Raw genomic sequence first — 26,542 nt, forward strand, 5'->3', positions numbered from 1 at the left:
GTGCTGATAGGTCAGCAGCTTCATGCACAGAGCACACTATCATGAAGCGTGCTGATAGGTCAGCAGCTTCATGCACAGAGCACACTATCATGAAGCGTGCTGATAGGTCAGCAGCTTCATGCACAGAGCACACTATCATGAAGCGTGCTGATAGGTCAGCAGCTTCATGCACAGAGCACACTATCATGAAGCGTGCTGATAGGTCAGCAGCTTCATGCACAGAGCACACTATCATGAAGCGTGCTGATAGGTCAGCAGCTTCATGCCCAGAGCACACTATCATGGAGCGTGCTGATAGGTCAGCAGCTTCATGCCCAGAGCACACTAAGCGTGCTGATAGGTCAGCAGTTTCATGCACAGAGCACACTAGTCAAGTCAAGTGAAGTTTATTTGTATAGCACATTTCATACACAGAGGCAATTCAAAGTGCTTCACATAAAATGGTTGACAGGAAAATAAAAGAAAAGAAGAGAATAAAATGGACATTTAAAAGCATCACAACAAAACTTAAAAAAAAAATAGTATAAAAAGTGCATTAAGCAACTTCATTAAGCACATAAAATGGTTGACAGGAAAATAAACGAAAAGAAGAAATAAAATGGACATTTAAAAGCATCACAACAAAACTTTAAAAAAAAAGAGTATAAAAAGTGCAATAAGCAACAGGCGCAGCAGTTGCAGAAAGAGCTAAAACTTATAGAGGACTCATTGGGTTTGCATAGTAGCTGTCAGCAGTTAAAAGCGACGGTAAACATAAAAGTCTTTAGTCTATTTTTAAAAGTAAGTAAGGTTGGGGCAGATCTGAGGTCTTCAGGCAATTTGTTCCAGCTAGCAGAAGCATAGTGGGTAAATGCAGCCTTCCCATGATTTGATTTGATCCTAGGGACAGTTAATAAGCTGGACCCTGTTGACCTAAGAGAATCTAGACGGTTCGTAGCGTGGGAGCAATTCAGCTAATTCTGCTGATAGGTCAGCAGCTTCATGCACAGAGCACACTATCATGAAGCGTGCTGATAGGTCAGCAGCTTCACTTAATTAAATGTTCACATCAAAGATCAAAACGGGGGGAAATGTGACAAAACCCTACTTTTACTGTTACAGCTTTCAGTGTTTGTTTAATTAAAGGTTAGTGGTCATTTGGTTCAGTTGTGTCCTTTTGGCACTGAAAAGATCTCACTGAGACCTTTCAATTGATATACTCATTTGGCACTTTATTAGGAACCCCACACTAATACTGGGTATCAGCTTTCAGCACTGTGTCAACCGGCTACCACAGCCGCAGCGAGGGTGGACGGGTTCTGTTCTCACCACATGAAGAGGTTATCTGAGTTACTGAAGCCTCTCTGTCAGCTCCAACCAGTCTGGCCATTCTCCTCTGACCTCTCATCAACAAGACGTTTCAGTCTGCAGAACTGTCGTGTCTCATTGGATGTTTTTGTTTTACACACCATTCTGTGTAGTTAGTTAGTTAGTTTTTTAATTCCGTGTCATGCCATTTCTGGCCCATCCCACATGGGATTACAAGACACTATCACACCAAAATATATATAAACATCCGGCTGTACCTCAATATACAAACCAAAATAAACCAAGTATATAATATATACACATATGTATGTACATATACATACACACATACTGTACATACATATACACACATACCCATGCATACATACATTTTTTTTTTACATTGCCTTTTCCTGATAAAGAGCTTTTTTTCTCATGTCCCAAGCTTTTTCCAAGTAACAAGCCAGTCCAAAAGTTTCATACGTAAACAACCAACTCAAATTATGTGCATCATCATTATTAAGGAAATCAAAATCTGTTTTTATCTTACTGAACAAAATATTGCGCGGTTCACCGTAAAAAGGACAATAAAAAACAAAATGAAACTCATTTTCTATGTCATTTAAACAACACATTGGACACACCCGCTGCTCTTCTTCCAAACTGACATACCGTCCAGTTTCGATCATAAGCGGTAAAATACCAGATCTCAGCTGGGCACATAAGGCTCTCTGCTTTTTTGATCAATTATAATTAACATAATTTTCAGTACCAAAATCATATTTAATCATACGAAACGTACGCAGCTTTGGTTTAGTCCATATATCCTCAGCCCATCACACCTTATACTTATACACAGATGATCTAAGTATAGCAATGTTGATTTTGCTGTTATTGAAAAATGCCTCACCAAACCCAAAGCTAAAAAATAATGCATGCACATCTCTTGACCAACAACTATTAATTTGTTTATCCCACAGAAACATCGTTCTTGCTAGCCTGTTTCCCTCCATATCAAGCAACCTATTCCACAGCTGAGCCATACATATTTTCCAGCGAGCCTCACCTGGTTCCCACCCCATGTCCCCTGCTATAGCTAACTTTGGAGCATATTTGTGGGCACCTAAAAAATATCTCCTTGCACTGTTTTGGACTGATTCACATATGGAGATGTTTCGTAGGCCCCGAGCCCCAGCAGAATAATCCAGCACAGGACACACACAAGTTACAAAGAGTTTAGTCTAGTTGCTGATTCAGCCAGAACTGTGACACCTTTTTTTAAATTCATGTGCTCATCAAAGTAAAGACCCAGATATTTATATGAATCCACATAATTAAGTTTATGTGAACCAACTTTAAACTGATACAGTAGGTGCTACGGGTACATGAGGGGTTCCTAAAATGAATAATTTTCTTTTTGTTAATGACCAATCTCCATTTTTTACACCAGTGTAACTAAAGAATGTTGTGTGTGAAAGTCGTCAAAATAGCCTGTCTGGCACCTACAACCAACCAGGCCACGCTCAACGTCACAGAGATCACATTTGTTCCTCATTCTGATGTTTGACAGGAACATTGCAGTAACTGAAGCTGCTGATCTGTGTTTCACACCTCTTTAACACACCCATGTACTTATTTGCTTTACTGACAGAAACTGTGTAGATAAATTGTATGATTGAACTCGCTGATGACAGTTGCTTATTCATGCTCAGTGCATGCTCCACAGTCTCTACACATGTACTGCTCGAGGGAAAATGTGGCTTAAGATCTTCAGCCTAATAGGTAAGTTTCTAGGAAGTTGCACTTTTTGTTATGTTATGTATCTATGTTATGTATATATATATATATATATATATATATATATTATGTTATGTATATATATATATATATATATATGTGAACAAAAAGTATATATATATATAACAAAAAGTATATATATATATTTAAATAACAAAAAGTATATACCGTATATATATATATAACAAAAAGTATATATATATATATATATCAAAAGTAGAGCACTCGTGCACATCCAGAGCAGGAGGTGCTGGTCACAGCAAGAAAAATTACACTGAATAAGAAATAAACAAACACTAGACTAAGAGTCCAGCGGACCGCACAAACTCCTCAGACTTGGACCAACTTTTCACGTGGCATTTATTTGCAACAGCTCACAGGTACAACGCGTTTCGCATTCGCAGATGCTTCATCAGGTTCATCAGGTTCATGCTTCATCAGGTTCATTCATGAATGAACCTGATGAAGCATCTGCGAATGCGAAACGCGTTGTACCTGTGAGCTGTTGCAAATAAATGCCACGTGAAAAGTTGGTCCAAGTCTGAGGAGTTTGTGCGGTCCGCTGGACTCTTAGTCTAGTGTTTGTTTATTTCTTATTCAATAATATATATATATATATATATATATATATATATATATATATATATATATATATATATATATATATATATATATATATATATATATATATGTGTGAACAAAAAGTATATATATATATATATATATATATATATAACAAAAAGTATATATATATATTTAAATAACAAAAAGTATATACCGTATATATATATATAACAAAAAGTGTATATATATATATATATATATATATATATATATATATATATAAATAACAAAAAGTATAGTTAAAATTAATTCCTACATAAAACTCATCATGTTACATTTAAATTGTTGCATTAGATTTTAATCAATCTATCAAGACCATGTTGTCAGCTAAAAAGAAATAAAAAAATGAATTTGGACTCCTGTCATATATGTACATTACAGTAGCCATATAGCTGAAGCTAGAAAATTCAGAGCGGAAAATGAATCTGTCTGTTTTCAACAGCTCTCACTGCTCTCTGTGCAGCTCAGGATCCTGATGATGGTAAGAAAGGTTATTTACACTGTTTAATAAAACCTCAGCTTTTTAGTGTATGAGTGATCATCCAGGTTCCCATCAATTTTGAATTGTACCATTCTAAAACATTGAACACTGAACCACAGTCAATATTTCAAGAGCACAGATGATCCTCAGAACATAATTGTTTTCTAAGCAAGAGTAATAAAATTAAGTAATTTAATAGTGACCATAAATTTTTATGGCAACAATCCCTTTGTTAGATTGAGGTATTGTTGTTTTATATATAATTTTGGAACCTGATTCAGGTTCATATATACATACTACTGCATGCGCTGCGACGCGTCATCAGTGATGTTAACTGGGGTCGTGGGGTGTTTCGGGTCTGTCAACATCATACACCCTCGCCCAGTAGACCCAGCCGAGGCCGATTACGACCCCAACCCACGTCCCAGAAGCAGCCGCTCACGGATCAGCCTTCCTACTCTGTCTGCAACGTTGCCCGCGGAAGGGTTGATCACGCCCAATCCGCTGCAATAGAGTTTAGTGCTACACCGCAATATTGAGAGACCTTCGGTGCATGGAGGTCTAAGGCTCTGTGGGGTGATTTCAGGCCGGGCACCTCCTTCGTCTCACCAGAACCTCCCGCGGAAAAAGGCAATCCTACCATGCCGTACCATGGGCAGGGAGGATGCCTCAAGGAGGCCTGTGCGCTGCACGTCATTCACCTGCGCCGAGCACCTCGCTCTAGCCTGAAGGACCACAGGCCGCGCCGATGTTTACGTAGATTTTCAGGAGGCTGATCTGTAGCGTTTGTGGATTTCTCCCTCACGAGAGAGCCAGGCTGGGGTGCTAAAACCCATCCCGTACCGGATGCCATTTCTCCGACCGTCAACTGTCTCTCCAGCTTGTCACCAAACTATACTTGGTTGTCACCTAGTCTATTCCCAAGTGTCACTGGCCAGGGGGAGCCAGGGGTTTAGGTTCAAATATACATACTACTGCATGCGCTGGGACGCGTCATCAGTGATGTTTGTGATGTGATTCATTCTTAATGGCACTTAAGACCTATTCTGCATCACTAGTTTCACAGTGAGGCACTTGGACATAGATGTGTATTGTTATTTCTACACAATCAAGCATATCTTTTATTAATCTTCCAGAGCTACCCAAACCATCTCTGGAGAGACTGACTGAGTGGTCAGATGTGTTCCCTGGTGAGAAAGTGGAGATGAGTTGTAAGATTGATGGCAGCTCCAACTGGACCTTTACCTGGTTCAGAGATGCACAGGAGCTCCATAATGACCCAACCCTGTCCCTGGGTGCAGAGGGATCATCACTCACCATCTCTTCAGTCAGTCCAACACATCGAGGAGGCTACACCTGTAAAGGTCGTCACAAAACCTGGAACAACAGCTCTGCACTCAGCAACACAACTGATATCACAGTTTATGGTGAGTTTAAAACATTTTGTCTCAGCTAGTTTAAAACACCTTTACCTGTTTATCGTTTATTTTAATTTACCATGTTTGTTTAATCTGACAAAAGACAATACACTTGCATTGTTTGTAGCAGACCCGGTTCTTTTGAGTGTTGTGTAAAACACCCAGTCCTACAAATGCTAACCTGAACTGAAGACACATACTAGGCAGATGCACAGTGTTTACTGTCTGAAACTTTTTGAAATTGTAATGATACTTTATGATATGTCATTGACATATCAGACTAATTTTGTATTAATACATGATCATGTAGGCCTAGTGTAGATGTAATTGTGGTTTCTGAGTTTTCCATTTGTTGGATACTTCCAGACGCACCCAAACCATCTCTGAAGTTGAAGACACGCTGGACAGATGTGTTCCAAACTGAGAAAGTGGAGTTGAGCTGTGAAGTGACTGGCAGCTCTGACTGGACTTTTACCTGGTTCAGAGATGCACAGGAGCTCCATAATGACCCAACCCTGTCCCTGGGTGCAGAGGGATCATCACTCACCATCTCTTCAGTCGGTCCAACACATCGAGGAGGCTACACCTGTAAAGGTCATCACAAAACCAGGAAAATCAGCTCTGCATTTAGCGACACAACTGATATCACAGTTTATGGTGAGTTTAAAACATTTTGTCTCAGCTAGTGTAAAACACCTTTACCTGTTTATCGTTTATTTTAATTTACCATGTTTGTTTAATCTGACAAAAGACAATACACTTGCATTGTTTGTAGCAGACAATATTGTTTTGAGTGTTATTTAAAACTCCTGCCAGTCCAAAAGCTAACCTCAACTGAAGACACATACTAGGCAGATGCACAGTATAATTTCTGTTCCTAGAATGCAAAGTATGTTTTACTGTTTACTGTCTGAAACTTTTGATATTGTAATGATACTTTATATGTCATTGACATATCAGACGAAATTTGTATTAATACATTATCATGTAGGCCTCGTGTAGATGTGTTAAGGAGGGGGGGAGGTTTAACAAAATGTAATGTTCACAAAATAATATTTTGCTGTTTTTATGTAGAGATTCCTTTTCCGTCTCTGGAGCTCCAGACACCATGGTCTGATGTGTTTCCCTCTGAGAGAGTGGAGATGAGCTGTGGGGTTCAAGGCAGCTCTGAGTGGACTTATACATGGTACAGAAATGACCAGAATGTGTCCCTTGTTGTGGATGGATCATCTCGCACTGTGTTCCTTGCTAAAAAGGAATACGCGGGAGCGTACACCTGCAGTGGACAACATAAAACCAGGCCTGTGAAAACTGAACTCAGCAATGCACAACTTCTCACTGTTTATCGTGAGTATCCTGTAAGATCAGAATAACTTGTCCTCTTCTGGTTACTGTTCTTTATACAAATAACAATTGATGATATCACAAAAATAAACACAATTCTTGTTTTGGGTATTTAGCGAGCATTACCTGTTTGTTTATTTTAATTTGCCATATTTTTTAATCTGTCAAAATACAATACACTTGCATTACATTTTTAGCAGACACTGTTCTTTTGGGTGTTGTTAAAACTGCTGTCAGTCGTCCAAATGCTAACATGAACTAAAGACACAAACTATGGCAGATGGACTGTATCGTTTCTGTTCATAGAATGCAAAGTATGTTTTACTGTTTGGAGTCTGAAACTTTTGATATGGTCATTCATTGACCTATCAGTCAAAATGTGTATTAATACATTATCACATAGCATAGATGCAATTGTGGTTTTACATCTAAAGGCTCTTCAAGTAATGACCTGGGGTGAACTTTCCTTTCCATTTAGACAACAAACCCAAACCAACACTGAAGGATCCTGGCTTTAAGCAGATATATGTTGGAGAAGCAGTGTCCATCAGCTGTAGGGTTGTTGAGTCGTCTGGCTGGGAGTATCTGTGGTACAAAGACGGAAAACACATCTCCACTTCTGGCACCAGTAAAGACAGTTATATCATCAGCTCTCCTGCGCCCTCTGATGGAGGGAAATACACATGCAAGGCCACCAGAGGAACACCACCATTCTTCACAGAGGACAGTGAGGAATTGACTCTAGTTATTATTGGTAGGTAGAAACTATTATTTAAATGTTACATGTAAGTGTTATGTTTGAGTAACATATATTGCACCTTTCTATACATAAAATGCAGATTTTCATCTATGCAGATGACATGGTAATTTACTGTTGTCCTGTTATCCTCACTGAAACCTTTAAAAACCTCCAGGCTTATTTTAAAACTGTACAAGTTGCATTGCTTGTAGCAGACACTGTTCTTTGAGTGTTGTTTAAAACTCCTGCCAGTCCTTCAAATGCTAACCTGAACTGAAGACACATACTAGGCAGATGCACAGTATCATTTCGGTTCCTACAATGCAAAGTATGTTTTACTGTTTACTGTCTGAAACTGTTCTGATTCATTCTTAATGGCTATTCAGCGTTACTACTTTCACAGTAAGGCACTTGCGTATAGATACATAGATGTTTATTGTTATTTCTACACAATCATGCATATCTTTTAATAATCTTCCAGAGATACCCAAACCATCTCTGGAGAGACTGACTGAGTGGAAAGATGCGTTCCCTTCTGAGAAAGTGGAGATGAGTTGTAAGGTTGATGGCAGCTCCGACTGGACCTTTACCTGGACCACAAATGGAGTGAAGCTCAACGAAGACTCAGGAACTGTGTTGGCTGCAGACGGATCCATGCTCACTATCATCTCTGCATCACAAACATATTCTGGAAAGTACATCTGCAAAGGAGTACACAAGACAAAACCACTGGTTACCACTCGAAATAGTAACTTACTTCGCCTCAGAGTCTATGGTAAGTTCTATTATGTTCCATCAGTCAACTTATTGTCATATTTTAGGATAATATTTAATGTAGAATAATTGATATGGTACCTTTTGTCTTTCCTTTTTAATTAGCAAAGAAGCCCAAGACCACAATGCTTCTGCACTTTGATGAGGTACAAGGAACCATGTTGTACACTGGAGAACCTGTTATCTTAACCTGCAAAGTTGATGTGTCATCTGAATCATGGACATATCTGTGGTACAAAGATGGAGAAGAACTTCAAACAACTGCTGAGCATTATATCATGGATTCTCCAAATCCATCTAACAATGGACAGTACTGGTGCCGAGCCAAAAGAAGCAAGGCCTCATTCTCTACATCAGACAGTGAAAGGATGATTCTGCAGTTCTCTGGTAAGCTCTTCAGTACAATATAGAGTCATCATCAAGCCTCGTCCTGCACTTCAAATGACCACCTCATACTTGTGCACATACCTCTGTACAGAACCTGGGTCTATTTTTGGACATATTTATGTACATATAGATCTAATTTGTAAACTTGTTGATGTGAATAGCTATGCACATCATTCTGGGTATATGCTCTTACACTGAACTTTTAAATCTGTAAATTCACACAATTTATTTACTTATTAATCATCAATATTCCAGTCTTTCTAGCCAATAGAAATGTGGTGCTATATTAGCATGATCAAGATGTCTTTAACTTTAAATATGATTGTATTGCTACTTCCTATTCTATGTGTGCAAAGTCTCAATTTCAATTAGATTGTCTAACACCTTCCATCTTTAATGTCAAAATCTTTGTAAATTTTCCATTTGTTTCATACTTCCAGACCCACCCAAACCATCTCTGAAGCTGAAGACACGCTGGTCAGATGTGTTCCAAACTGAGAAAGTGGAGTTGAGCTGTGAAGTGACTGGCAGCTCTGACTGGACTTTTACCTGGTTCAGAGATGCACAGGAGCTCCATAATGACCCAACCCTGTCCCTGGGTGCAGAGGGATCATCACTCACCATCTCCTCAGTCGGTCCAACACATCGAGGAGGCTACACCTGTAAAGGTCGTCACAAAACCAGGGAGATCAGCTCTGCACTCAGTGACACAACTGATATCACAGTTTGTGGTGAGTTTAAAACATTTTGTCTCAGCTAGTTTAAAACACCTTTACCTGTTTATCGTTTATTTTAATTTACCATGTTTGTTTAATCTGAGAAAAGACAATACACTTGCATTGTTTGTAGCAGACACTGTTCTTTTGAGTGTTGTTTAAAACTCCTGCCAGTCCAAAAGCTAACCTGAACTGAAGACACATACTAGGCAGATGCACAGTATCATTTCGGTTACTACAATGCAAAGTATGTTTTACTGTTTACTGTCTGAAACTGTTCTGATTCATTCTTAATGGCTATTCAGCGTTACTACTTTCACAGTAAGGCACTTGCGTATAGATACATAGATGTTTATTGTTATTTCTACACAATCACACATATCTTTTAATAATCTTCCAGAGATACCCAAACCATCTCTGGAGAGACTGACTAAGTGGAAAGATGTGTTCCCTTCTGAGAAAGTGGAGATGAGTTGTAAGATTGATGGCAGCTCCGACTGGACCTTCACCTGGACCAGAAATGGAGTGGAGCTCAACGAAGACTCAGGAACTGTGTTGGCTGCAGACGGATCCATGCTCACTATCACCTCTGCATCACAAACATATTCTGGTAATTATGTCTGCAAAGGAGTACACAAGACAAAACCAATGGTTACCACTGCAGATAGTAACTCACTTCACCTCAAAGTCTATGGTAAGTTCTATTATGTTCCATCAGTCAAATTATTGTAGTATTTCAGGATAACATTTAATGTTCAATAATTGATATGGTACCTTTTGTCTTTCCTTTTTAATTAGAAAATAAGCCAAAGCCCATAGTGACCCAATCTCCGAGCTTTGACAAGATGTACACTGGAGAGCCTGTTGTCATCAGCTGCATGGTCAATGAGTCGTCTGGCTGGGCATATCAGTGGTACAAAGATGGAGAAGAACTTCAAACTACTTCTAAGAATTATGAAATTAATTCGCCAAATCCATCTAACAATGGACAGTACTGGTGCCGAGCCAAAAGAGGCAAGGCCTCATTCTATACATCAGACAGTGAAAGGACGACTCTGCAGTTCTCTGGTAAGTTCTTCAGTACAATATAGAGTCATCATCAAGCCTCGTCCTGCACTTCAAATGACCACCTCATACTTGTGCACATACCTCTGTACAGAACCTGGGTGTATTTTTGGACACATTTATGTACATATAGAACTTTCATTTCTAAACTAAGCTAACAATACATATTTGCTCATTCTGGGTATATGCTCTTGCACTGCAAATCTGTAAATTCACACAATTTAGAATTATACATATCTGTAAATCTATTAGTGAGAAGTGAGAAGTCTTTCTAGCAAATAGAAATTTGGTGCTATAGCACGATCAAGATGTTTTTAATCTTATGTATTTGTATTGCTATTTCCTGACTTATTCGATTTGCTATTTCCAATTCTATGCTGATGCTAAGACTCCATTCCAGTTAGATTCGCTAACACCACCCATCTTTAATATCAAAATCTTTGTACATTTTCCATTTGTTTCATACTTCCAGACCCGCCCAAACCATCTCTGAAGCTGAAGACACGCTGGTTGGATGTGTTCCAAACTGAGAAAGTGGAGTTGAGCTGTGAAGTGACTGGCAGCTCTGACTGGACTTTTACCTGGTTCAGAGATGCACAGGAGCTCCATAATGACACAACCCTGTCCCTGGGTGCAGAGGGATCATCACTCACCATCTCTTCAGTCGGTCCAACACATCGAGGAGGCTACACCTGTAAAGGTCACCACAAAACCAGGAAGTTCAGCTCTGCATTCAGCAACACAACTGATATCACAGTTTATGGTGAGTTATGTAAAACATTTTGTCTCAGCTAGTTTGAAACACACACCTGTTTATCATTTATTTTAATTTACCATGTTTGTTTAATCTGACATGCACTTGCATTGTTTGTAGCAGACACTGTTCTTTTGAGTGTTGTTTAAAACTCCTGCCAGTCCAAAAGCTAACCTGAACTGAAGACACATACTAGGCAGATGCACAGTATCATTTCTGTTCCTAGAATGCAAAGTATGTTTTACTGTTTACTGTCTGAAACTTTCGATATTTCAATCATACTTTATATGTCATTGACATATCAGACACAATTTGTATTAATACATTATCATGTAGGCCTAGTGTAGATGTAATTGTGGTTTCACATATTTAAGGCTTCAAGTAATGAACTCTAGGAATGACCTGGGGTGAACTTTGCTTTCAATTTAGACAACAAACCCAAACCAACACTGAAGGATCCTGGCTTTAAGCAGATATATGTTGGAGAAGCAGTGTCCATCAACTGTAGGGTTGGTGAGTCGTCTGGCTGGGAGTATCTGTGGTACAAAGACGGAAAACAACTCTCCACTTCTGACACCAGTAAAGACAGTTATATCATCAGCTCTCCTGCGCCCTCTGATGGAGGGAAATACACATGCAAGGCCACCAGAGGAACACCACCATACCTCACACAGGACAGTGAGGCTCTAGTTGTTATTGGTAGGTAGAAACTATTATTTAAAATGATTTGTTTTAAAAACATTTTGTTTTGTGTGTATATATATGTAGAATGCTGCGTGCATGTGTGCATGTGTGTGTGTGTGTGTGTGTGTGTGTGTGTGTGTGTGTGTGTGTAAAATGTAGATCATCATATATGCAGATGACATGGTCATTTACTGTTGTACTGCTATCCTCAATAAAGCCTTTAGAAATATTCAAGCTGATTTTAAAGATACAATGGAGTGATATTTTGAGAGCATCTTGCTTTCTTAATTTGATGTATTTGCTTTTGAAACAGGATAGAGAAACACTGTGATCAGATACGACTGTGATCAGATACGACTGTGATCAGATACGACTGATCACAGTGTTCATCATGTTGACCCATCTGAATGTCGGGATTTATCTCATGTTCGATTCTCGATCAATTATTATAACTACCAATAACGATGCATTGGATAAGGGAGATGTCTTTACAGCATCCAGAAGAAAGAAATTGTTAAATGAAATGTAATGTTCACAAAATAATATATTGCTGTTTTTATGTAGGTCTTCCTTTTCCGTCTCTGGAGCTCTCGACACCATGGTCTGATGTGTTTCCCTCTGAGAGAGTGGAGATGAGCTGTGGGGTTCATGGCAGCTCTGAGTGGACTTATACATGGTACAGAAATGACCAGAAACTCAATGTTGACCAGAATGTGTCCCTTGTTGTGGATGGATCATCTCGCGCTGTGTTCCTTGCTAAAGAAGAATACGCGGGAGCGTACACCTGCAGCGGACAACACAAAACCAGGCATGTGAAAACTGAACTCAGCAATCCACAACTTCTCACTGTTTATCGTGAGTATCCTGTAAGATCAGAATAACTTGTCCTCTTCTGGTTACTGTTCTTTACACAAATAACAATTGATGATGTCACAAAAATAAACACATTTCTTGTTTTGGGTATTTAGCGAACAAGCCTAAGCCCTTGATGACTCAAGATCCAAGTGATGAGAAGGTGTATACTGGAGAGTCTGTCACCTTTGGCTGTACAGTCAATGTCTCATCTGGCTGGGAGTATCTATGGTACAAAAATGAAGTGCTACTGCCTCCCAGTGGTGGTGATAGTTATAGCATCCCTGCTGCTAATTCATCGGACGATGGGACTTACCGGTGCATGGCGAGGAGAGGCAGTACAGCATTCAATACAGAGCACAGTGAGGAATGGAATCTACGCATATCTGGTGAGCCAATGACAATTTTTTTTGTCATGTTTTGATATAGGCTATATAGCAGCAATAATGTGGAAATATATAACATGATATTTCTAAGAATATGAAAAAGGGCTAATCATGTATCTGTTTCTCTTTAGAAATCCCGGTACCACTCTTGAAGCTAATGAGCCTGTGGATGGATGTGTTCCCCACTGAGAGTGTGGAGTTGAGTTGTGGCATTCAGAGCAGCTCTGAGTGGAAGTATCACTGGTACAGAGACAGTGAGCCACTGCCAGCTGCTCCTTCCATTTCTCTGACTGAGGATGGAGGGAATCTATCCATCCTCTCTGCTTCAGACTCACACCGAGGACAATACAAATGTAAAGGACAACACAAGAGCAGGTCTGTCAGCACCAAGACCAGTTCTGGACTTACACTCCAAGTCTATGGTGAGATTTGTTATTTTTCAATTTAGTGATGCAGCACTTTAAAGGAATGCTTTGACATTTTCACCAGACACTGGAGAAGGAGAGAGACATTCTATAAAAAATGAATATTACAGTAGTCATTTTAGGAAAACTAAAGGTTACGAATAACCCGGGTTTCAACAAAGAGCGAGCCCTTCAAGACCAAGAACCTCCGTGAGTATTACTGGGGTCAGCTCGGAAGAGCCGGTAAAGGGTGGCAACAATAACAATTTACAGCCCCCCGGGGCAGAAATCACTTGATGCTGGATGTTCTGCTGCGGCTGCTGACTTACAGATGTACAGGGTGTCAAAGTGTGGTGACACAGAGGAGCTGTTGGCAGAATTGAACTTGTACAGTGTGTGAATACTGAATAGCTGTGTTTGTCTTCATATGGTGACTTTAAAATATGTTTTTCTTCTACAACAGTTAAACCAAAGGCCACACTGCGTGCTGACACAACAGTCATACCAGTAGGGGGCAGTGTGACACTGACCTGCTCTGTGGACGGGTCTTCTGGCTGGAGATATGAATGGTACTCGAACAGCCAGAGACAAACTACACCCAACCTCAACAGAGTCTCAGAGGGAGGAGTCTACAGGTGCAGAGGAGGGAGAGGAGAGCCGGTTTTCTTCACACAGAACAGTGATCCAGTCACTATAACCAAACTTGGTGAGTCTGTTCTTGGAATAAAACAACATGCATTCATGAATACAAAATGTGTTCTGTTGATTTTATATTTCTATTTGTGTACTAATTGGATATTTCTGATGTGAACAGTTGCAAATAGGCCTGTTGTGACCCTGCAGTCCAACTGGCCTCAGATATACAGTGGAGAGAGCATCACTCTCACATGTGAGATCCAGGGAGGAGGAGACACTGACTGGGAGTATGAATGGAGCAGAAGCATCTCAAACCAACCTCTGAAACAAGCTGTGTATCAGATTGTCAGAGCTTCTGTGTCTGACAGTGGAGACTACTCATGTAAGGCCACACAGAGAAGTGACACATATTCTACTACTGAGTGGAGTCCTAACGTCAGACTGACCATATCATGTAAGTCAGATCGTCTTTCATTCATAATAAACATGTCACTATGTCACATGTGTTTATGTTTTCATCTATCTACACGTCTAAACAAGACAATAGTAAACATGTTGTCCCTCATGAATAATGCAGTCCTCTCAGGACCAATCAGTAACAAATAGTCCTTCATTCAGTGGACTTTACCTTTTGAAATGCATTTTTTTTAATCAATTAATTGTAGCGCCCCCTTTGAGCCAATTAGTGTAGTCTTTTGGGAAATGAGAGAGAGAGGGATGAGATTTATCGTTACACCATTACATCAGTTTGTCAATTAGACGTTTTGAGGGGGACAATACTTCATGTTTTTTCACTCTAATTTTAACAGCACATGGACCGAAGGCCAAACTGAGTGCTGACCAAGCAGCCATACCAGTAGGGGGCAGTGTGACGCTGACCTGCTCTGTGCATAACTCTTCTGGCTGGAAGTTCTACTGGTACAGAGAGGAGAAAGACTCTGAACCCCTGACCACACAACATCCCAACTCAAATAAGATCAGCGTCTCACAGGAAGGAGTCTACTGGTGCAGAGGAGCCAGAGAAGACTCACTTTACTACACAGAGTACAGTGACTCAGTCAGCATTGGTAAAAATGGTGAGTTTGGCAATGTGTTTTCTTTTGGAATGAAAAATGTGTGTTCATGATTACTGAGATTGTCGAGTTGTTAAAGAATAGTGCCGCTAATCAATCTTGCTAACCCAGAGCGATGACTTCCTATACGCTCTTCACAATAAAAGTGTCCCGTTAGTTTGTCAGAGGAAAGCTTTTAATATGAAGGAGCTGCAGCAGGATATGGAGTTACACCCAGGTAACTTCAATGCTCTGGGACGCTGCATCAAAGTTACATAGTGTAGGAATGATAGGTGTGCCATATTCTCCCTATTAGAAGTCAGTGTAGCAGCAAAATGATTTAGAAGGTAACGATGATTTGGAGGCAACGTAAAGTAAAATGTATGTCGTTGGGGCAGCGTCCAAGCATATGTAATACACTGAGAAGACTAGGTAAGGTCTACATCATGTCATGTTTTAATTCTGAGAAAACTTCTTTCCAACAACTAAACGCACACCTGTCCTCACGGTCTCTCCTGAGTGGCCGAGTCCTGGAGCCTCAGTAACTCTGAGCTGTGAGGTTGAAGCTTCACCTGCAGGATGGAGGTTCTACTGGTACAAGGCTGTTCCCAAACTATCAGACAACTCCTACACCTATGAGCTGCTGCCTGGTAGCAACGATGGCACTGCAGAGGGTTCCTACATCCTTCATGGACCCACACACACAGGAGGATATATGTGTAGAGCTGAGAGAGGAGACCCCTGGGTGTTTTACACTCGTAACAGTTCAACTAAGTTTATCTGGTCTGGAGGTGAGTGTGATTCAGTCATTCATTCATTCTTTCATCCATTCATGGGTGAGCGATCTGCCCATATAGCCAGCCTACAAATTAGCCTACTACTCACTCACTCACTCACTCACTCACTCACTCACTCACTCACTCACTCACTCACTCACTCACTCACTCACTCACTCACTCACTCACAATTAGTGTGGGGGAAATGTTGCACTATTAACTTTAAATATCTCATAATATCTCTGCTGTCAGTTTGACCTCTGATTGTGTTGTTGTCTTTCAGATGGAGGCTCAGCAGCTTCTGTCACAGTGAGTCCCAACAGAACGCAGCACTTCTCCTCTGAGTCTGTCTCTCTGAGCTGTGAGGGAAACTCTACTGAGTGGACAGTGAAGAGGTTTACTGAGAGAGGATACCTGACACACTGTTCATCTGACTGGGGCTCAATGACTGGATCCAAATGCAACATCACCAGCCTACTATCTGCTGTGTACTGGTGTGAGTCTGGATCAGGAGAGTTCAGCAATGCAGTCAACATCACTGTACAGGGTGCGTTTCACTTAAAAAAAATATATAACATTTATTTTTAACATTCAATAGACGTTATTCAACGTTTCATTATGTTTTCTTGGCAAATTCCTAATGTGGATATGTATCAAAAATCCTACATGCTCGTGTATTTTGAAAAACAAACACACACAAGAACAAACAAACAAACAAACAAACAAACAAACAAACAAACAAACAAAATATATTCTAAGCAACAGTGTTTATGTAGCTGGGGTTTCATACTGAATTGTATTTTCTATAGTAATATGTGTCCAAGTTGAACAGTGTATATATCAGTTTGGAAACTCTTCATATTTAAATAGCTCTTTCGCAGCTGGAAGTCTTATTAAAGTACGTGTGAATTCTTAGAGATGTAATACTCAGAGGTTTTGAAAGCACAATAGGGTATCTAATCACTTTCTATTTCTGCTTTCAATGTTAGTCTGATGTGGATGTGACAAAGACTTTTAAGAATATAGTAAAAATAATTTGTGTTGCATGATGTTATTTCACTCAAATAAGTCAGTGTTCATATAGCCTAGTGACATCACAGGTGTGTTGTTTTAATAATACCTCTATAGTTGCAGTGTCCAGTCCTGCAAGCTCTTCATTTCCTGTGTGGTTGATCATTGGACTGGTTGCTGTCATGTTACTGATCATCCTCCTGCTGCTGCTGTGGCTCATCTGCAGAAGGTCCAAGGGTGAGACTTTCTCCTGCATATATTAGAGTGATTACACTCTGACTATTCAATTATGATATAATCATGATATAATTATACTGTATAATAATAATTATTATATCATTGATTTAAATTTATTAAATCACTGAGCAACTCTCCCTCATGTCATGACACTGAATAACAGAGGAGCCGTTTGTAAAGCAACACTATATAAAAACATGTGTTTTTCCACAGGTCCATGTTGTGGCAGGTAAGTACAGCACCAATTCTCTCATCTTAACCATAACAGTCATAACTTCCATGTTATTTACCATATTTACTACATTTATTAGACCCATCCAGTCTCAGAGCACCAACCAGAGCTCCACTACACACCAGAGAGATGATCAAGACAATGCATATGGCACTCTTCTCCATGGTCAGTCTTCTAACTAATCATGACTGTTCTTCACAACTAATATTACACTAACATTTATAACAACTACTTACTAATCAATAGAAAGCTGTGTCTTCAAAGAACAAGCCATAAAGATTGCATTTTTGTTGTTGACCTATTGGTAAATTAGACAATCAATCAGTCAGGTAATCAATCAATCAATCAATCAATCAATCAATCAATCAATCAATCAATCAATCAATTAATCAGTCAGGAAATTCTTGACAACCAAAATGTGATCCTAACATCTACAAAACAATCCAAGGCTCTAATAAGAATCAAAATGGCAAAGCTTTGCATACATCTATCTTTTAAAATGATATCCTATACTGAACATTCTCTATTTGAACAAGTGTTAGAAGAGATGAGGTTTAAGTTGGTGTCATGGAGTGATTCATTTGACCTTGTCTTTATTTTGTACTGACCTCTAGGTGATGCTGATGTCTATCAAACTATCAACCCCTCTGCAGACCGTGGAAATGGTACAGTATTGACTTTATGATTAACACTGAATAGCAGAGGGACAATTTGTGAAGCAAAACTATTTAATAACAATTGTGCTTTTCACAGATCCATCTAGCAGGTAAGCAGCCTACAGCACAGCACCAATTCTCTCATCTTAACCATAACAGTGATAACTTCCATGTTATTTACCATATTTACTACATTTATTAGGCCCATCCAGTCTCAGAGCACCAACCAGAGCTCCACTACAGACCAGAGAGATGATCAAGACGATGCATATGGCACTCTTCTCCATGGTCAGTCTTCAAACTAATCATGACTGTTCTTCACAACTTAATACTACACTAATAACAATCACTTTATAACCAATAGAAAGCAAAATGTGATACTAACATGGACAAAACAATCCAAGACTCTAATATGAATCAAAATGGTATAGCTTTGCTTACATCTGTCTCTAAGATGATCTGCACTGAACATACTTTATTTGAACAAGACGTTTGTTAGAAGGGATGAGGTGTAAGTTGGTATCATGGGATAAGAGTGATTTATTTGACTTAGACTTTTATTTGTACTGACCTGTAGTTGATGCTGATGTCTATCAAACTTTCCACGCCCCTGAAGACCATGGAAATGGTACAGTATTTACTTTATTATTAACATGCAGCACTTTGAAATGGTAGAATCACACAAATGAAGGTGAGTAACTGACTGATTTAAATTCCAGTGGAAATCTATATTTCAGGCGGAGCTGCAGGTGGATCCGGTGACATCACCTTTTCCTCGATTGAGCTCAGACATGTTGACGAGAATGGTGAGTACACAAATTATAAACATGACATGAATACAGAACAGCCAGCAATGCCTAAATGTACCTAAAACATTTTTTGTGATTTTTTAAATAATCTGAGCATCTTCAACAGGGCAGTATGCTGATCCAGCAGAGAGCTCTGACTATGAAAATAATAGCAACCACAGGTAAAGTTATAATGATCCTCCCTAACCTTCAGCCTGCTGGCTTACTGACACAAACTCTTCACTGAAACTGTATCACAGCATCATTACTGATGATACAGATGTAATCCTGAGTCAGACTGCAGTTCAAATCACCTCAGTCACTTTGGCTGTTTGCTTTGACTCATCAATGTTCAGATCATTCTAATAATGAGACAATTAAATGTTTCAGCCAATAGTTTAATTTGTGTTTGTCTGTTCATATGTGTATCCATATTGTGTCCATCAGGGGCGTTTCTAGGGTTTGAAGACATTGGGGGCTTAGCCCAGCCCTCTTTGGGGAGGTCCCCATGGGATCCCCCCCCCCTCATGTCAAGAGACAATTGCACAATCTCCGAGCAATTTGAGATGAATAGTGAAAAACTACATCAGTGGTTCTCAAAGTGACCACCAGGGGTCCTTGAGAGGGTTCCAGGCAGCCCTTATAGCAAATTCATGAATTGTTCAACTTCACCACTAGCCTTGAGTGACAAACAGACAAGGAACCTATAAAGAAGGAAAAGACATCACATCACATCACAGCGTTCGATTTTGCAATCTGTGGAAGCATTTCTCAATCAAAGGTGAAACAACACAGACACTGTATGATGGTTTATAGTGGGACTTTCCATGCCTGCCCCATTCACTTCAATAGAACTGTCCCCAAAGTCTACCCCCAATGCAAAATGCGAACGCTGTGATGATGAGAGTGATGTCTCTTCCTTCTATATAGGTTACTTGCACACAGAGAGGAAGCAAATGGTTGCATTTCTGATCATGTATATATCATGACATCTTTGAGGGCTTAGCATGAATGACACATGAATAGATGTGGGGAATTTTTCTAAAAATAATAATAATAATGAAAACCCCCCCAATCCCCAGGCCTAATGACGCCCATGGTGTCCATGATGTGAAATCAAACAGAATTATTGGTTGCTTTTCTTGCTTTTCCTCATTTTCTCACACTAAGTTGACACACCACCAGTGATAGAAGTGTTAAAAAAAAGTTAAAATACTATATTAACAATATATTTTGTGATGTTACGTTGCATTTGCATTGTGAACTTGTTTCTGCAACCTCTCAAACACTCTGGGTGCAGGGCCGATTCTAGGGGGGGGGGCAGGGGTGGGCTATGCCCACCCAAAAATTAATCTTGCCCACCCAAATTTTTTTTTTTTTTTTTTTTTTTTTTTTTTTTTTGTATCTCCCTTTTTGAATTGCAGGCGACCGCACTTAGGGTCGCGACCCGAAGGTTGGAGACCACTGGGTTAGTTAGTTTAGGGCACCTAACAGTAGTTATAGCTTTAATTTGATTTGAGAAATAAGCTCATCCAATGCAAAGAATATTATGGAGTTGATTATTTTAAACTATGGATGAAGGATTGTTATTTATTTGTTAGGGTAACAAAGTCAATCTGCTTTCAAAGTTTTAATTTCAGTTTGAGTTTGAATAAGACTAAAAGTCTTGTAGATATAGGTTTGAAGGCTAAATGGCAAATAGTTTTTAGCTATGGTTAAGTCTCACTGCACTAGTCTTTAATTTGATTTGAGAAATAAGATCATCCAATGAAACGAAGGGTAAGTCAATCTGCTTTCAAAGTAGTTTTCTTTGTCACTTTTCAGTTTGAATTTGAATAAGACTAAACGTCTTGGAAATATAGCAATAATTTTGTAAATAGTTAGTTTGTACATAGTTTGCTAATAGTTTTGACAATAATAATGTAAACACTGGCCTGTCACCTGAGTGAAAGTTCCTACTTAAAGGAGAATTTCGTTTTTTTTTAACCTGGACCCATCTCCTGGCATTAATTAAGATTTGGCCACTCACCAGGCGATCTCCGCGTCGTTTCTGGCCGTCCTAGCGTTGTTTTGACATCAATAGCGTCCAAGTCAGTTGTAAAATGGAGCTGACTTGGGGCCAAGTGTGAGCCTGTCTTTCCTGCATCTAAATAGCTATTTTTATTCCCGTTTTCGCCAAATATCGTCATAATCTGATCCCTCAAGATCCACCACAGTGATATTTCGCCAAAGGCTGTTTCCTGGAGTCCCACAGGGATCAAATTACCTCAAACGTGATCTCGGTCACCAAGTCTCGTGAAGTCCCGCGATACTTTCCTGCCGACTGGCCAAGTACAGGAGGACGCTTTGCGGTGGTGGTTTTAGCGCAACCTACTGTATGTGGGGTTTGGCGTAACCTATGTGGGATTCGAAATAACGAAGTCTTAATTAATGCCAGGAGATGGGTCCAGGTTCAAAAAAACCGAAATTCTCCTTTAAGCGTTCACACCGACCTATTAAAGTTTTTCGCTGGCGTCGAGTTTACATACAAAGTCAATGCAAACGAGCGATTGAGCGTATATTCGCCTGGGAGAAAAATCGCTGGGCGTCCGAGCGGCAGAGACAGAGCGATAGGGAGAAAATTTGCTCGTCGCTCGAGATAAAATATCCCAACTCGAGCGAAAATTCGCTGGCATCAGTCGCTCGCCGCTCAACGCTGATTGGCTGCCGTGTGAGAGCGAGTCAAGGATCCCACTGGCTTGGAACAAACCGCTGGTTTATTGTGTGGCAACAAACCGCATTGACAGCTGATTGACAGGCTGACAGCTGACATGAAGTTAAGTCTGTCCTACCGGTATGGAGCTCGCATTAGGAGCACGCTGATAGGCTTTAGCTTGTAAACAATGACGGTGGCTCGTAGTGGACAAATATCATGACATTGCGTAACGTTATATCCCCCACATGTCCGTCATTTCGTGTGCCTGTTGATGAGCGATTTAAACAGAGCGACAGAGCGATTCCAAAGGGTTGACTTGAGCGACAGAGCGAAAAATAAATATCTCGGTGTGAACGCACCTTTACAGTTTGGTGACCCAAAACAGAATGGTGACTCCTACTGGAACAATTTGGTTCAGTGTTTATGCCTGTGTTGCTGTCTGTTGTAGTGTAAAAGTAAACGACTAAAGGGAGAGCAGGTGGTTACATGAAAGTGAGTGAGAAAAGGAGAAGATACTGAATAATGACATCACAACAGTATAATCCTAATGTTAATTTAAAATTAAATATTCTTGGATGAAAGTCCAAAAAATGTCAAATTTTCTTCGGCGCTGCCCTTGCAGGCAGCACCGAGAGTCCGTTCCTACCTAAAAGTACTTCCAGCGCCACTGAATATAATGCAATTTAATCCCCATCCCCGAACCCACAATCTCTGGCAACCTACCGCCAAAGCTGCCCCCTACCGGCCCACCCTAGTGTGGCAGGCTAGATACGGGCCTGTCTGGGTGCACTATGCACTATATGACACCTGCTAGCTGCTGTGTGTCCACACATGAGCTCTGGCATCAATGTGGTTACAACATTGACTAAATTCTGCCATCACAGCAACAGTTTTCCTTTACTATACGTGTTAAAGACAAACTGTGAAATGGACTTGTTTCCACTCCTGCTGACAGTGGCTGAGGTTGTTTCTTCTCTGTCTCTATAGTTACCAGACAATTATTAAATGATGCACATATCACTTTTAACTGTTGAGATCAAACAGCACAGTTTATCAGCCTGTCTCTATCTAGTCTGCTTAATGAGCCTTGAAGTGTCTCTTCTGTACTGGAGAGTTATATTATTATATGTGACGTGTGTGTCCAGGTTTACAGACACCCAGGGGCGATCATAATTCAGGCCGGGCATTTATACCAAGCAGGCCAGGCCAATACGGGCCGGCGCGAAAAATTTGGGCCGTTTGAAGTCCAATTTGGGTCGTTTGAAGCAAGATTTAATGAATATAATGCAAACGCGATGATACATGTTACCTATTTGTTCACTAATAGAAACATCAACATTGCCTAGATAACTGCAAGTATAATATGAAGAAGTAAAATCAAAAACATGCCTCTGTCCAAACGCTTCACAGCAAACTTTATTTAAGGAAGAGTGATCAGATCGTGCATACTGCGTTATTCTCCACAAGCTTAAGAACTACACGTCATAATAACAATAATAATAATAGCTGCTGCGCAGCAATGGGTCGTGGCCGGGCAAGTCTCAAGGCTTTGATGATAGACCATACGGTTCAGAAGTTATGGACCAGAATGTAAAGAGGGCTGTTATAGCTCCACCATCTGCTCAATTTGTGTAATTCTTTCGTGTAGAATAAAAGGCCCCTCTGTGCACCTCTCTACCAAGTTTCGTAGCTGTAGCTGTTATGGTTTCTGAATTACAGCTAATTTACTGCAAGATTTTTCGAAACCCCATGCAAGTCAATGGGGAAAAAAAATATTATGACATCACAATTGCTCGAGTGACATCAGTGATGGCATCACAATTGCTTGACTGACTGATGACATCACAAATACAACCTAATTGCCAAATGTAACAAGATTTTTCGAAACCCCATGCAAGTCAATGGGGGAAAAAAATATTATGACATCACAATTGCTCGAGTGACATTAGTGATGGCATCACAATTGCTTGACTGACTGATGACATCACAAATACAACCTAATTGCCAAAGGTAATTAAGGTAATTAGGCTATACACGGGGCCAGAATTCAACGTTTTGATGCACTGTGGGCTCAATTTTTGACCGATCGAAAATCTGGTTCGATACTTTTGTGTAGAACAGTCTAACGATGCAGATACTGAAGTTTGGTGTCGTTTGAAGAAAAAATGTGGGAGGAGTAGGGTTTAATCGTTTTTGCAGTTTTTGCAGTTTTGCGGTCTTTAAACTTCATAATTGGCCATAGGTTGCATTGTACAAAAGTTTCCCCTCATTTAGGCGCACATTTCGGTGAAAGTTGCAAAGCCGTAGCACGTATGCCTGATTTTTTATGATTTTTTTAAGTTTTAAACTTTAGACGGTCGCTGTCGTGCCACCGTTAGGACTATTGGCCCCAAATTTGTGTCAAAGACGTTTGGCATGGGACTGGACCTTTGTGCAAAGTTTGGTTAGTTTTCATCCATGGGAAGTCGAACTTCCCGGGAGGATGAAGAATAATGGCAAATACAAGAAGTGGCCTGGCCGCTTCGCTGGCCCGGCCACTAATAAACATCAACATATTCTCAGTTTCATTAAACATCTTCCTGTTTAAGCAAGCCCCTAACATTAAACACATGGTAGTGTGTTCTGCTCAAGCTCCAACCTTTGTTTCTGAAAAATTAGGCCAACAATGGTTTTAGTCTCGCAAAACTCAAGGCTCCAACACAAGAGTCCAGAAATGAGCAGTGGCCTGCCTGGCCTGCTGTTCAGTGAGTGGCCTGACTGCGGGCACACACCAACAAAAAAAACAAAAAAAGATTATTATTAATTCTTTTTGCAGGCCACGCAACATGCTGCAGCTCTCAGACATCTCCTCCTGTTTTATTCATTTCAATGCAAACTCTTCTGCTAACCAGAGAGCTAGTTAGTTATTAGCATTTTCTCCTGTGTTTTATTGTTCTGTATCTATCTATACTACTGCTAAAACTATTCAGACAGTATACATGCATTGCTAAGTGCTGTAGGTATGAGTACTTTGGGCATCGCCATGCTTTATAGCTTTAATGAGGGCAAATTTACACCAGTACATTGTCACTGAAAAGCAGAGCCTACTGGCCTTTTCAAGCTACTGTCATTTACTGAGCTAAAGGAGTATCAAAGAGTTGTGGGTCTGTTCACATCCATTTATTTGTCTATTAAATTAATGTTTGTTCTCCATTCACAGCATCAACTCCTATGGGAACTGAAGATACTGGTTATTCTCAAACTGGGAACTGCCCATGGTAAAATTAGAGCTAATTTCATAACGTATTCATGTTTTGTTTTAATGTTGTACAGATCATTAAATGTGTTACAGTTGAATGGAACATGTCAGACAGCAGCTGTACATTTACAATCATGTGTTGCAGGTCCATAAAGAGAAGTGCATCAGACAACAACAAGAGAGACATGATGGAGTACAAGAAAACACACATTCTTACTTCCATCACACAACATTTCATTTAAAGTACAGATGTGTGCATATAATTGCGTGCATCTCTGCTATTCAAACATCGCACATGTATTTTCTATACCTGCTTATTGCTATTCAGAGTCGGGGCTGGATCAGCTTGTCCCAGCATGCATTGTGTGGAAGGCAGAGAAAAATGTACATTGTTTTGTACAGCATTTATTTAATCATTGTATACAGACAGCTGATGGAGGTGAATGAAGTTTGTTGTTCCCAACACAAACTGACATTTCTCTCCATTCTTTATTAAGAGTTTATGCATATCTATATACTGTCTATATATTTTATATAATTATTTAGTCACATTATTTTAGTTTAGTCATTGTAAGAGTTTATGCATATCTATATACTGCCCTACAAATCATAACCGCAGTAACTACGCCAACACTGAAACTGAGAAAAATGGCTTTAAAGTTTTTTGACTGTCCAGCCAAATGAGATATAGGTTGAAAAGTGGCAATGCGCTTATTAGATATGTATACGTTAAAGTCTTTTTTGGGGGCAAAACAATTATCAATTACTTGACCTATGACCCCAGAAATGCAGATACTGCACCCTGTCTGTGTATTACCTTAAACAGATGTGTAGGTAGTACAAGGGAAAAGCGCAGTAACTACAATCTAATGTGCTTCTCCTGTCTTGTTTTTCATGAGACAATTGTAATCGGTTTTGATTTCGATACCACATCATATCTGTATTTAATTGTTTTATTGTTTACATGTTTAAAACATTTAAATGGATGAGTAACAGATAAATTCAGGGAATCCTGAAGTCAGTTGATGTAATCTTCACCACTGGTGTTGCTTTTTGGTCATCATTCTGACACAATTAATTAATGAGCACAGTTGTTTTATTATCTTAATTTAGAACAGGTTTTCTTTACAAATCACAATTGATAATTCATACAAGAACATATACAGTATATTACATAGCATATTACAATTATTTTGAATAAAATGAATTACAGACTGAGTCTGAATGCTGATAATTTATGCAGCAATTAAAAAGATTGTCCTGATGAGCTAGGTAGTGATACCAAACAGTTATCACTATCTACAGCCAGATTAACACTTCCCAGTGGAGAACACAATTCCCTTCTTTATTGGATGATCTCTTATGGATTATTAGCTAGGAATACAGCATTTACGATTTTAAAGACACTGAAGACTCATTCATTAACAATTTGGACAGCTGTCAGTGCGCTCTCATATTGGGAATTGACTGGATTAACTAAACAGATTGTGCCATTGTGAGTGATTGATA

General features: G+C 39.7%; 1 protein-coding gene and 1 long non-coding RNA gene across 2 annotated transcripts; both read left to right on the forward strand.

Annotated features, from left to right (window-relative positions):
- Positions 1-3,041: 3,041 nt before the first annotated feature.
- On the forward strand, positions 3,042-12,093 carry LOC310780783 (basement membrane-specific heparan sulfate proteoglycan core protein; the record flags this gene model as incomplete). Its single annotated transcript, XM_083641287.1, has 12 exons — positions 3,042-3,069; positions 4,172-4,189; positions 5,326-5,616; positions 5,974-6,264; positions 7,430-7,678; positions 8,172-8,465; positions 8,570-8,851; positions 9,292-9,582; positions 9,968-10,261; positions 10,366-10,635; positions 11,105-11,395; positions 11,816-12,093. 12 exons carry the CDS (start codon positions 3,042-3,044, stop codon positions 12,091-12,093), a joined length of 2,877 nt encoding a protein of 958 aa, XP_083497413.1.
- Positions 12,094-18,910: 6,817 nt separating this feature from the next.
- LOC310780403 lies at positions 18,911-25,606 on the forward strand. Its single transcript, XR_014552926.1, has 5 exons — positions 18,911-18,940; positions 19,050-19,118; positions 19,228-19,282; positions 24,995-25,052; positions 25,179-25,606. It is a non-coding gene; the product is annotated as an uncharacterized lncRNA (long non-coding RNA).
- Positions 25,607-26,542: the final 936 nt, after the last annotated feature.

Source organism: Poromitra crassiceps (assembly GCF_964638095.1).
Source record: "Poromitra crassiceps genome assembly, chromosome: 8".
NCBI lineage: Eukaryota > Metazoa > Chordata > Actinopteri > Beryciformes > Melamphaidae > Poromitra > Poromitra crassiceps.